At 44.1% G+C, this 13,277-nt stretch overlaps 1 protein-coding gene across 28 annotated transcripts in view; it reads left to right on the top strand.

The window, feature by feature from the left end:
• LOC146049607 (immunoglobulin superfamily member 11-like) overlaps positions 1-13,045 on the top strand; it is a 571,199-nt gene extending 558,154 nt beyond the window's left edge. For all 28 annotated transcript variants that reach the window (XM_083166144.1, XM_083166145.1, XM_083166139.1 and 25 more), the window contains 2 exons: positions 10,128-10,266; positions 11,148-13,045. In XM_083166144.1, the coding sequence (XP_083022270.1) occupies positions 10,128-10,266; positions 11,148-11,418 (410 nt within the window). In that variant the 3' untranslated portion in view covers positions 11,419-13,045. The remainder of the gene's footprint in view (positions 1-10,127; positions 10,267-11,147) is intronic.
• The last annotated feature ends 232 nt before the right edge of the window (positions 13,046-13,277 follow it).

Raw genomic sequence — 13,277 nt, 5'->3', positions numbered from 1 at the left:
GGAGAGCCACAGGCAGGCCAGGCCTGTACTAGAGGGATTCGAACCGGGGGACTCACCATCATTGCCAGTAACGAGAGCAGATACTTTACCACTGGGCTACGCAGCCGACTGATACTCAAGTCTTCGTTTCTAAATGTTATTGTCTAGGCCAATGTAAAATCCACAGAACTAAATAGTAACATACACAGGATTCGAACCAGAGGACTCACCAGCATTGCCAGTAACGAGAGCAGATACCTTACCACTGGGCTACGCAGCCGACTGATACTGACGTCTTCGTTTCTAAATGTTATTGTCTAGGCCGGTGTAAAATCCACAGAACTAAATAGTAACCTACATGGGATTCGAACCAGAGGACTCACCAGCATTGCCAGTAACGAGAGCAGGTACCTTACCACTGGGCTACGCAGCCGACTGATACTCAAGTCTTCGTTTCTCAATGTTATTGTCTAGGCCGGTGTAAAATCCACAGAACTAAATAGTAACATACACAGGATTCAAACCGGGGGACTCACCATAATTGCCAGTAACGAGAGCAGATACCTTACCACTGGGCTACGCAGCCAACTGATGATCAAGTCTTCGTTTCTAAATGTTATTGTGTAGGCCGGTGTAAAATCCACAGAACTAAATAGTAACATACACAGGATTCGAACCGGGGGACTCACCATCATTGCCAGTAACGAGAGCAGATACTTAACCACTGGGCTACGCAGCCGACTGATTCTAATGTCTTCGTTTCTAAATGTTATTGTGTAGGCCGGTGTAAAAACGACAGAACTAAATAGTAACATACACAGGATTCGAACCGGGGGACTCACCATCATTGCCAGTAACGAGAGCAGATACTTAACCACTGGGCTACGCAGCCGACTGATTCTAATGTCTTCGTTTCTAAATGTTATTGTCTAGGCCGGTGTAAAATCCACAGAACTAAATAGTAACCCACATAGGATTCAAACCGGGGGACTCACCATCATTGCCAGTAACGAGAGCAGATACCTTACCACTGGGCTACGCAGCCGACTGATACTCAAGTCTACGTTTCTAAATGTTATTGTCTAGGCCGGTGTAAAATCCACAGAACTAAATAGTAACATACACGGGATTCGAACCGGGGGACTCACCAGCATTGCCAGTAACGAGAGCAGGTACATTACCACTGGGCTACGCAGCCGACTGATACTCAAGTCTTCGTTTCTAAATGTTATTGTCTAGGCCAATGTAAAATCCACAGAACTAAATAGTAACATACACAGGATTCGAACCAGAGGACTCACCAGCATTGCCAGTAACGAGAGCAGATACCTTACCACTGGGCTACGCAGCCGACTGATACTGACGTCTTCGTTTCTAAATGTTATTGTCTAGGCCGGTGTAAAATCCACAGAACTAAATAGTAACCTACATGGGATTCGAACCAGAGGACTCACCAGCATTGCCAGTAACGAGAGCAGGTACCTTACCACTGGGCTATGCAGCCGACTGATTCTCATTCATCATTGCCAGCAACAAGAGCAGATAATAAACCATTGGGCTACGCAACCAACTGATACTAATCGGTTTGTTTCTTAATGTTATCATGGAGCCAAAATCCACAGAACTAAAATAATCACCCACATGGGATTCAAAACCGGGGAATCCCTATCATTGCCAGTAACTTTACCACTGGGCTACACAGCTGACTAATGCTTATGTGTTCTTTCCTTAATGTTATCATGGAGCCAAAATCCATAGAACTAAAAAGTCACCTACATGGGACTCACCAGCATTGCCAGTAACGAGAGCAGATACCTTACCACTGGGCTACGCAGCCGACTGATACTCAAGTCTTCGTTTCTCAATGTTATTGTCTAGGCCGGTGTAAAATCCACAGAACTAAATAGTAATCCATATGGGCTATGCAGCTGACTGATTCCTATGTGTTTGTTTCTTATTGTTATCATGGAGCCAAAATCCATAGATATAAACAGTAACCTATATAGGATCCGAACCGCCCCATCATTGCGCATCAAATAAACGTCCATTGTCTTTGACTGACAGACCCAGGGGTTAATCAAAATATAGGGGATGGGCTTGAATCAATGGTCATCCATTGGACTGTTTAGCACTATCCATGGCCATCCCTACGTCAAGGTATTTGAGGACACTTCAATACGAAACAAAAGTTTTGCTTTGCCAGCAATGGAGAGAAACCAGCCAGTTCAATGGCAAAGGTATATGACATTGGCCACAAACCTTTGATGACATCAAATCATCAGTGGCCGTCCAAAGCTGCGCCTGGTTTAATTTAAGCATTTCCTTTCTATGTTATGGAGAGGAAAATAAACCATATGCAAATTAGTTTAGAAAAGACGGCTTCTGATTGGCTTATCCAAATGAGATTGGAAATGAGAGCCTCTGATTGGGTTAGGCAAATGATTATGAGATTGAGTGCCTTTGATCAGTTAATGAAAAGGAGTTTGGAAACAAGCGCCTTTGATTGGTTTATGCACCTTTGACTGACAGTTTTCTATCTTACATCTTCTGCTGGGACCATCTGGCAATTGTCTTAAACCAATAACATGAATTATCTACCATTCATTTGTTATCAGTCATCTGCAGATGGTTTTAATTTACGTTAGTGTGAAGCACAACCTTTCCATGTTATGGAGAGCAAAATAAACCTAATGCAAATGAGGGCTTCTGATTGGTTTATGTAATTATAGGATTGACAGTCTCTTATCGGTTTATGAAAAGGAGGTTAACATTTAATTGGCCCATGCACTGTTAATCAACTAGTGTTCATTTTTATGACGTTGGCTGGGGACCACCTAGCAATAGTCTTACACCACCAAGATGAATTGCCATCCGCAGCTGGCTGTAACTCACCCTAGTGAAGCACAACCTTTCTATGTTATGGAGAGCAGCTAACCTAGATAATGACATGCGGTAGACGTGGGCTGCCTGGATTTTTCTGTGCCACATAAGAGGTTGATCAATAAAATGGCGGAATTGAAATTGGGGGTAAAAATTTGTAGTTGGTTAAGAAACTGGCTACAGGATAGAGAACAGAGAGTGGCTGTAAATATCAGTACTAAGTGGAGGGCCACAGGGATCGGTACTAGGGCCACTTTTAGTTAACATATTAGCGATATAGGGGTGCGATTACACAAAACTGAGCAGGGTGATTAGATCAGAGGAGGATGTGTCCACGCTCCAGAGCCATCTAAATAATCTAGATGAGTGGGCAAACAATGGGAAAATGAGGTTCAATGTGGATAAATGCAAAGTTATGCATCATGGGAGACACAACCAGTGTGCTAGTTATAATCTAAGCGGAGAGGCATTGGTTAGATCAGAGCTGGATAAGGATCTAGGAGATCAAACTGACAACAGACTGGGTGTAGTGCTCAGTGTCATGTAGCAACAAATAAGGCCAACAGGATACTAGCCTGTCTAATAGGGGAAATGGAGGCTAGGATACAAGAATTGTGGGCCAGACCTCACTCGTGAGGCTAGAGCGGGCGCTCGGCATGGGTGGTCTTTACCAGCTGCTGCTATAACATAGGATAGTCAGTCCTGAAGAATATACCCACATAAAAAACAAGGTAAACAGTGCTAAACAAATCAGGATTGGTGGATCTATCACAAATACATTTTCTCAATTAGGTAAAAAGCCATAATGAAAAACTGATTAGAATGAATTAATCTGGATTAAAATCTGAATTTGATATTAACCACCAACCATATGTAATTTGGGGTGTACTGGAGAGTCCGTTCCTATATTGTCCACAAACAGTGAAATTGGGCCAGGATGGCACAGATAACCAACTCCTTATATGGTGGCATTCTTATGACGAATTTTAGTCATACCTCCAAGATTGTCCCTTAAGAGTCCAATGTGGGTCCTATTGGAATATAATAAAAAGTCTGCTGCGGCTGGTTTGGTCTGCAATGCAGGAACAACAATGGGAGGTGGAGCAACAGGATCCCCCTTACCCGTTTCACTACACCTGGTTGCTTTTTCAATGGTTTGGGAGATTTTTTGAATGATTTTGTAAGAGTCTTGAAAGAGGCGGCTGCCCTATACCTGGCCTCCCAACTGGCAATGATGGTGTTGTCCTGGCAGACATCTCTAGCTACAGGGACTCGCCATGGCTATCAGAGGGGGTCTTATAGTCGGATTTATGTCATATATGATTGGACATGTGTCCGCTGTTCTGTGTTATGATTGGACATGTGCCGTAACTACCGAGGGTGCAGCTGCTATGGGGCCCAAGCTGTCGGTAGGGCCCAATGCTCCCCCTGGCCCATATTCTGTGTGTTACATATATGATTGGACCAGTGGCATAACTACCGAGGGTGCAGCTGCTATGGGGCCCAAGCTGTCGGTAGGGCCCAATGCTCCCCCTGGCCCATATTCTGTGTGTTACATATATGATTGGACCAGTGGCATAACTACCGAGGGTGCAGCTGCTATAGGGCCCAAGCTGTCGGTAGGGCCCAATGCTCCCCCTGGCCCATATTCTGTGTGTTACATATATGATTGGACCAGTGGCATAACTACCGAGGGTGCAGCTGCTATAGGGCCCAAGCTGTCGGTAGGGCCCAATGCTCCCCCTGGCCCATATTCTGTGTGTTACATATATGATTGGACCAGTGACATAACTACCGTGGGTGCAGCTGCAATGGGCCCCGAGCTGTCGGTAGGGCCCAATGCTCCCCCTGGCCCATATTCTGTGTGTTACATATATGATTGGACCAGTGGCATAACTACCGAGGGTGCAGCTGCTATGGGGCCCAAGCTGTCGGTAGGGCCCAATGCTCCCCCTGGCCCATATTCTGTGTGTTACATATATGATTGGACCAGTGGCATAACTACCGTGGGTGCAGCTGCAATGGGCCCCGAGCTGTTGGTAGGGCCCGTTGCTCCGCCTGCACCCAATTACACTGCCCTCTATGACTATGTGCAGCGTATCTCATGGCAGCGGCACTCTCGGCAGCGGTACCCCCCCCAGATGCCGGAGATGTGTGAGCCGCAGCCGCCCTCTTCCCCCAGACGCCGGGCCCGGGATCATGTGAGCCGCCCTCTTCCCCCCACATGCGGGGATGTGGGCCTGTGCCCTGCGCCGCCCTATTTCCACAGACGCCGGGGGGAGATGTTGTGCCGCCCCCCTCCCCCACCTCGCAGACCCAGCACCTAGTCATTCCTCTAGCAGCCGCACCATGAGGGGAAGCAGCGCTGACCTGCCTCCTTCTCCCTCCAGCGGTGCCACCATCATCAAGTGCAGCAGTTTAGTATATGTCATTGCAGCCTCCCCTTCCCCCTGGGTCCACATGCTACCCTTCCTGCAGCTCACCTCCCCTGATTGGTAATTGTCCATGCAACTTTACCCTCCTACCTGTACCCCAGGTGTGATCCTTTGTGTGTGTGAAACGGTATGACCCACCTACCCTCTGCAGTGTGTTTGACCCCCTCCTTGACCCGAAATATCCCTGGTGCATTACCTCCTGCACCCCTATTCCCATGTATGCCAACTTGTCTCCTCTTTCACCCTCATCCCTGGTGTGTGACACCCCCCCCCCCCCCCCCCGTACCACACATCCCCTATACGTGACATCTTCTTCATCCCCGGTGTGTGACCCCCCCCCCCGTACCACACATCCCCTATACGTGACATCTTCTTCATCCCCGGTGTGTGACCCCTTGAATCCATTTCCCCAGTGTATGACACCTGCTCGCCCCTAATCCCCAGTGTGACCCCTGTATCACCTTGATCTGTGTGTGTGACCCCCTCTGTAATCTTGTACCCCTACATGCTTCTGTGGGGGTCACACACACAGAGTCGCCCTCTGGCGTCTGGGGAAAGAGGGCGGCGTAGGGCACAGGCACATATCCCCACATGTGGCCGCTCACATGATCCCGGGCCCGGAGTCTGGAGGGAAGAAAGTGTATGCCTCTGTGTATGCATGCTGTACGTTCCAACCATCCCCCTCCCGTGTATGACATTTTGTACCCTCCTACCTCTGTGTAAATGTTTTTGTGACCCCTTGTATCCCCCACTACCTGTGTTCATGTGTCACCCTGTACAAAGGGGGGCCCCTTTTAAAATTCTGCTATGGGGCCCAGAGAGTTTTAGTTACGCCTCTGGATTGGACACATGGTCCCTGTTCTGTGTTTTACATATATGATTGGACACATGGTCCCTGTTCTGTATTACATATATGATTGGACACATGGTCAATGTTCTGTATTACATATATGATTGGACACATGGTTGATGTTCTGTATTACATATATGATTAGACACATGGTCCCTGTTCTGTATTACATATATGATTGGACACATGGTCAATGTTCTGTATTACATATATGATTGGACACATGGTCCCTGTTCTGTATTACATATATGATTGGACACATGGTTGATGTTCTGTATTACATATATGATTGGACACATGGTCCCTGTTCTGTATTACATATATGATTGGACACATGGTCCCTGTTCTGTTTAACATATATGATTAGACACATGGTCGATGTTCTGTATTACATATATGATTGGACACATGGTCCCTGTTCTGTATTACATATATGATTGGACACATGGTCCCTGTTCTGTATTACATATATGATTGGACACATGGTCGATGTTCTGTATTACGTATATGATTGGACACATGGTCGATGTTCTGTATTACATATATGATTGGACACATGGTCCCTGTTCTGTATTACATATATGATTGGTTACATGGTTGATGTTCTGTATTACATATATGATTGGACACATGGTCCCTGTTCTGTATTACATATATGATTGGACACATTGGCCCTGTTCTGTATTACATATATGATTGGACACATGGTCGATGTTCTGTATTACGTATATGATTGGACACATGGTCCCTGTTCTGTATTACATATATGATTGGACACATGGTCCCTGTTCTGTATTACATATATGATTGGACACATGGTTGATGTTCTGTATTACATATATGATTGGACACATGGTCGATGTTCTGTATTACATATATGATTGGACACATGGTCCCTGTTCTGTATTACATATATAATTAGACACATGGTCAATGTTCTGTATTACATATATGATTGGACACATGGTCCCTGTTCTGTATTACATATATGATTGGTTACATGGTTGATGTTCTGTATTACATATATGATTGGACACATGGTCGATGTTCTGTATTACATATATGATTGGACACATGGTTGATGTTCTGTATTACATATATGATTGGACACATGGTCCCTGTTCTGTATTACGTATATGATTGGATACATGGTTGATGTTCTGTATTACATATATGATTGGTTACATGGTTGATGTTCTGTATTACATATATGATTGGACACATGGTCCCTGTTCTCTATTACATATATGATTGGACACATGGTCACTGTTCTGTATTACATATATGATTGGACACATGGTCCCTGTTCTGTATTACATATATGATTAGACACATGGTCGATGTTCTGTATTACATATATGATTAGACACATGGTCGATGTTCTGTATTACATATATGATTAGACACATGGTCAATGTTCTGTATTACATATATGATTGGACACATGGTCCCTGTTCTGTATTACATATATGATTGGACACATGGTCCCTGTTCTGTATTACATATATGATTGGACACATGGTCCCTGTTCTGTATTACATATATGATTGGACACATGGTCCCTGTTCTGTATTACATATATGATTGGACACATGGTCCCTGTTCTGTATTACATATATGATTAGACACATGGTAGATGTTCTGTATTACATATATGATTAGACACATGGTCGATGTTCTGTATTACATATATGATTAGACACATGGTCGATGTTCTGTATTACATATATGATTAGACACATGGTCGATGTTCTGTATTACATATATGATTAGACACATGGTCCCTGTTCTGTATTACATATATGATTGGACACATGGTCGATGTTCTGTATTACATATATGATTAGACACATGGTCCCTGTTCTGTATTACATATATGATTGGACACATGGTCCCTGTTCTGTATTACATATATGATTGGATACATGGTCCCTGTTCTGTATTACATATATGATTGGACACATGGTCGATGTTCTGTATTACATATATGATTGGACACATGGTCCTTGTTCTGTATTACATATATGATTGGATACATGGTCCCTGTTCTGTATTACATATATGATTAGACACATGGTCACTGTTCTGTATTACATATATGATTGGACACATGGTTGATGTTCTGTATTACATATATGATTGGACACATGGTCGATGTTCTGTATTACATATATGATTGGATACATGGACCCTGTTCTGTATTACGTATATGATTGGATACATGGTCCCTGTTCTGTATTACATATATGATTGGACACATGGTTGATGTTCTGTATTACATATATGATTGGACACATGGTCCCTGTTCTGTATTACATATATGATTGTACACATGGTCCCTGTTCTGTATTACATATATGATTGGACACATGGTCCCTGTTCTGTATTACATATATGATTGGACACATGGTCCCTGTTCTGTATTACATATATGATTGGACACATGGTCCCTGTTCTGTATTACATATATGATTGGACACATGGTCACTGTTCTGTATTACATATATGATTGGACACATGGTCCCTGTTCTCTATTACATATATGATTGGACACATGGTCGATGTTCTGTATTACATATATGATTGGACACATGGTTGATGTTCTGTATTACATATATGATTAGACACATGGACCCTGTTCTGTATTACATATATGATTGGACACATGGTCGATGTTCTGTATTACATATATGATTGGACACATGGTTGATGTTCTGTATTACATATATGATTAGACACATGGTCGATGTTCTGTATTACATATATGATTGGACACATGGTCCCTGTTCTCTATTACATATATGATTGGACACATGGTCGATGTTCTGTATTACATATATGATTAGACACATGGTTGATGTTCTTTATTACATATATGATTAGACACATGGACCCTGTTCTGTATTACGTATATGATTAGACACATGGTTGATGTTCTGTATTACATATATGATTGGACACATGGTCGATGTTCTGTATTACATATATGATTGGACACATGGTCGATGTTCTGTATTACATATATAATTAGATACATGGTCCCTGTTCTGTATTACATATATGATTGGACACATGGTCCCTGTTCTGTATTACATATATGATTGGATACATGGTAGATGTTCTGTATTACATATATGATTGGACACATGGTCGATGTTCTGTATTACATATATGATTGGACACATGGTCGATGTTCTGTATTACATATATGATTAGACACATGGTCGATGTTCTGTATTACATATATGATTAGACACATGGTCCCTGTTCTGTATTACATATATGATTGGACACATGGTTGATGTTCTGTATTACATATATGATTGGACACATGGACCCTGTTCTGTATTACGTATATGATTAGACACTTGGTCGATGTTCTGTATTACATATATGATTGGACACATGGTCGATGTTCTGTATTACATATATGATTGATAACATGGTCGATGTTCTGTATTACGTATATGATTAGACACATGGTCGATGTTCTGTATTACATATATGATTGGACACATGGTCCCTGTTCTGTATTACATATATGATTGGTTACATGGTTGATGTTCTGTATTACATATATGATTGGACACATGGTCGATGTTCTGTATTACATATATGATTGGACACATGGTCGATGTTCTGTATTACATATATGATTGGACACATGGTCGATATTCTGTATTACATATATGATTAGACACATGGTCGATGTTCTGTATTACATATATGATTGGACACATGGTCGATGTTCTGTATTACATATATGATTAGACACATGGTCGATGTTCTGTATTACATATATGATTAGACACATGGTTGATGTTCTGTATTACATATATGATTGGACACATGGACCCTGTTCTGTATTACGTATATGATTGGACACATGGTTGATGTTCTGTATTACATATATGATTGGACACATGGTTGATGTTCTGTATTACATATATGATTGGACACATGGTCCCTGTTCTCTGTTGCAGGAGGACTCAGCGCTATGGGCATCTTTGCTGCAATAACAATGACCCTGATCATGGCACTTGTTCTCTTAGTGCTCTTCGCTCTGGTCCTATGTCTCCACCAGCAGAGTCATGGGAAACATAAACATGGAGAGATATACAGGTACAGGCCGCGCCGCCCTGCGTATTGGGTGACAGCCGCGCTGCCCTGCATATTGTGTGACAGCCGTGCCGCCCTGCGTATTGTGTGACCGCCCTGCGTATTATGTGACAGCCACGCCGCCCTGCGTATTGGGTGACAGCCGCGCTGCCCTGCATATTGTGTGACAGCCGTGCCGCCCTGCGTATTGTGTGACCGCCCTGCGTATTATGTGACAGCCACGCCGCCCTGCGTATTGGGTGACAGCCGCGCTGCCCTGCATATTGTGTGACAGCCGTGCCGCCCTGCGTATTGTGTGACCGCCCTGCGTATTATGTGACAGCCACGCCGCCCTGCGTATTGTGTGACAGCCGTGCCGCCCTGCGTATTGTGTGACCGCCCTGCGTATTATGTGACAGCCACGCCGCCCTGCGTATTGTGTGACTGCCGTGCTGCCCTGCATATTATCTGAAAGCTGGGCTGCAATGCGTATTGTGTGACAACTGTGTTGCCCTGTGTATTGTGTGACAGCTGTGCTGCCCTGCGTATTGTGACAGCCACGCCGCTCGGAATATTGTGTGACAGCTGCCCCGCCCTGTGTATTGTGTGACAGCCACACCACTCGGAGTATTGTGTGACAGCCACGCCACTCTGTGTATTGTGTGACAGCTGCTCTGGCCTGTGCTGCTCTATGTATTATGTGACAGCCACGTCGCCCTGTGTATAGTGTAACAGCCGCGCTGTGTATTGGGATAGTGGCGCCTCCTGCTGTATTGTGTTACAACTGCGCCGCTCGGACTAGTACATGATAAGATACAGCATATACAGCCTACTACATGTGGCAATGACATGCTGAGTTGTTTGTGTCATGTGTCATGTTTGTGTCATGTGTTTCCTGTCTGTAGGGCAGACCACCCCGATGTAACCAGCAGACCCCGCAGTGACACAAGGAGCATGGTGGCTCGTTCTATGTGGGTGTCAGATGTTCCTTCAGAGCAATCTTCTCACATTCTGCATGGGGCACAGAGGTATCAAGTGTCCGTCACACCCCACATCCGGCTTTCTCCAGAAGACTCTGGAACCAACAGCGAGGAAGACGATGAAGACCACTCTGACCCCGTGCCGCCTCGTATCACCTCATTGCTTTATTCTGTCTCCTCGGGCTACCTAGTGTAGCAAGCGTCCCTCTGTATAACACCAACACACTAAACAGAGCACATACACACACACACACACACACACACACACACACACACCGAATTTTGTATTTGAGTTGTTAATACACATATAGGATAATTCCTCGTGTCCGGATCCGCTGTCAGTCCCTCCAATGGTTACATGTATTCTACCATATTCAATATAAAATACTGTTACTTACACACATAGCAATAAATCAAATACTCCAATGTACATCTCTTATCTCATTACATCCCCCAACCTGACCTCTCTGCTCCTCACCAGATCTACGTCCCGCACCCACACTCATTACTCGCTCCCAAACACGACTGCAGGACTTTCCCCGGGCTGCACCCATTCTGGGGAATCCTCTCCCACATACAATAAGAGTCTCCTCTAGTCTCTGATCCTCCAGGCGTTCCCGGGGTACTCACCTGTCAGGCAGCGTATCATAGCCCAGAATTATTACCATCATACACCTCTCCTATCCCATCACATCCCCACTATACAGCACAAACATGCTCACCACTAGGATATTACCCTCCGGATTACTGCGCTGGTTCACTGTATCACACCAAGAACCTTTATCATCTGGTGGACCATTATGGGATACAGAATACCTATTTCCCTATGGATTGTAAGTTTGCGAGCAAGGCCCTCCTTCCATTTCACTGTTGGTTTCATCCTTATTTCTAATGGTAAAGTGCAAGGGATCCCACTGTTCTTTATAAGAAACTGTTCTTAACTAAGATACATAAAAGTTTCCTTAAAAATAAATTCAGATTTGTCGTCAGAACAAGATTTCATTAGAACAAGTGCCACAATTGTCCACATCAATGGTAGGGTAATTCCTGTGATTCATGCCCACATCTTATTATCACATATACAGTATGTACCACGGGACGTTTAACGCCACCATGCGATTTGTCTGCTCTTCTGCCTACTCGTACAGTAATTCGGTCGTATTGGCAACGCGTTTCGTCAGCATATGACTGACGAAGTCATATGCTGACGAAACGCGTTGGGGCGTTCCTGAGTTGACGTTGACGTTGATCTCAGCTATCCATGCTGTAGCGTCTCCGGGTTCTCCGCTTCCAGCCGCTGATGTCCTGCCGCTGTGCTTATCTCTGATCGTGGACTCTGCTGTGCTGGTTTTTATATTACCGCATACCTGCTTTCTCAAACTTACATGTATGTGAGCCTGTTATTAATAGTAAATTTGTACTTTCATACTAGCTCACCTGTGCGCTTTCTGTTTTTTTCCTGCATATATATATATATATATATATATATATACATATACACACACACACACACACACACATATATATATATATATATATATATATATACATACATATATACATATATATATGGTACTTGTTTCCTAGCACAGCACCCGTCGTGGTTAATCACATACCTTAAGTTAAGGTAACTTAAGGTATGCGATGGACGCGATTTTCTGTCATTTTTCATCCATTATTGCCGGCAAGGGTGAAATCGTGTTGATCGCGTCCATCGCATGCCATTATAGTGGCACGCAATGCGACCGATGCAACCAACACGATTTTACATAGGGTACAATGTTAAATGGCCCCCATTCATTGTATGCCACCCCATTGTTAACGCCACCCCACTATTGATGCCAACCCGAAGCATGGCGAGCGCAGCGGTACACGTCCTCCGACCTTTTCATACCCCCACTATCCACGTCAGCGTGGAGTTGATTTTATATAGTGTAGCGAGCCACCGAGCCCGAAGCGCGGCGAGCCCCGCGAGGGGACGCATAATACCTGTGAAGTAATGCGCGTCACCTCGCTGCGCTCGCCACACTTTATAAAATCAACTCCACGCCGACG

The sequence above is a fragment of the Crinia signifera genome, chromosome 12 (genome assembly GCF_055691185.1).
Source record: "Crinia signifera chromosome 12, ASM5569118v1, whole genome shotgun sequence".
Taxonomy (NCBI): Eukaryota; Metazoa; Chordata; class Amphibia; order Anura; family Myobatrachidae; genus Crinia; species Crinia signifera.
This window is presented reverse-complemented; position numbering and strand designations above follow the sequence as displayed.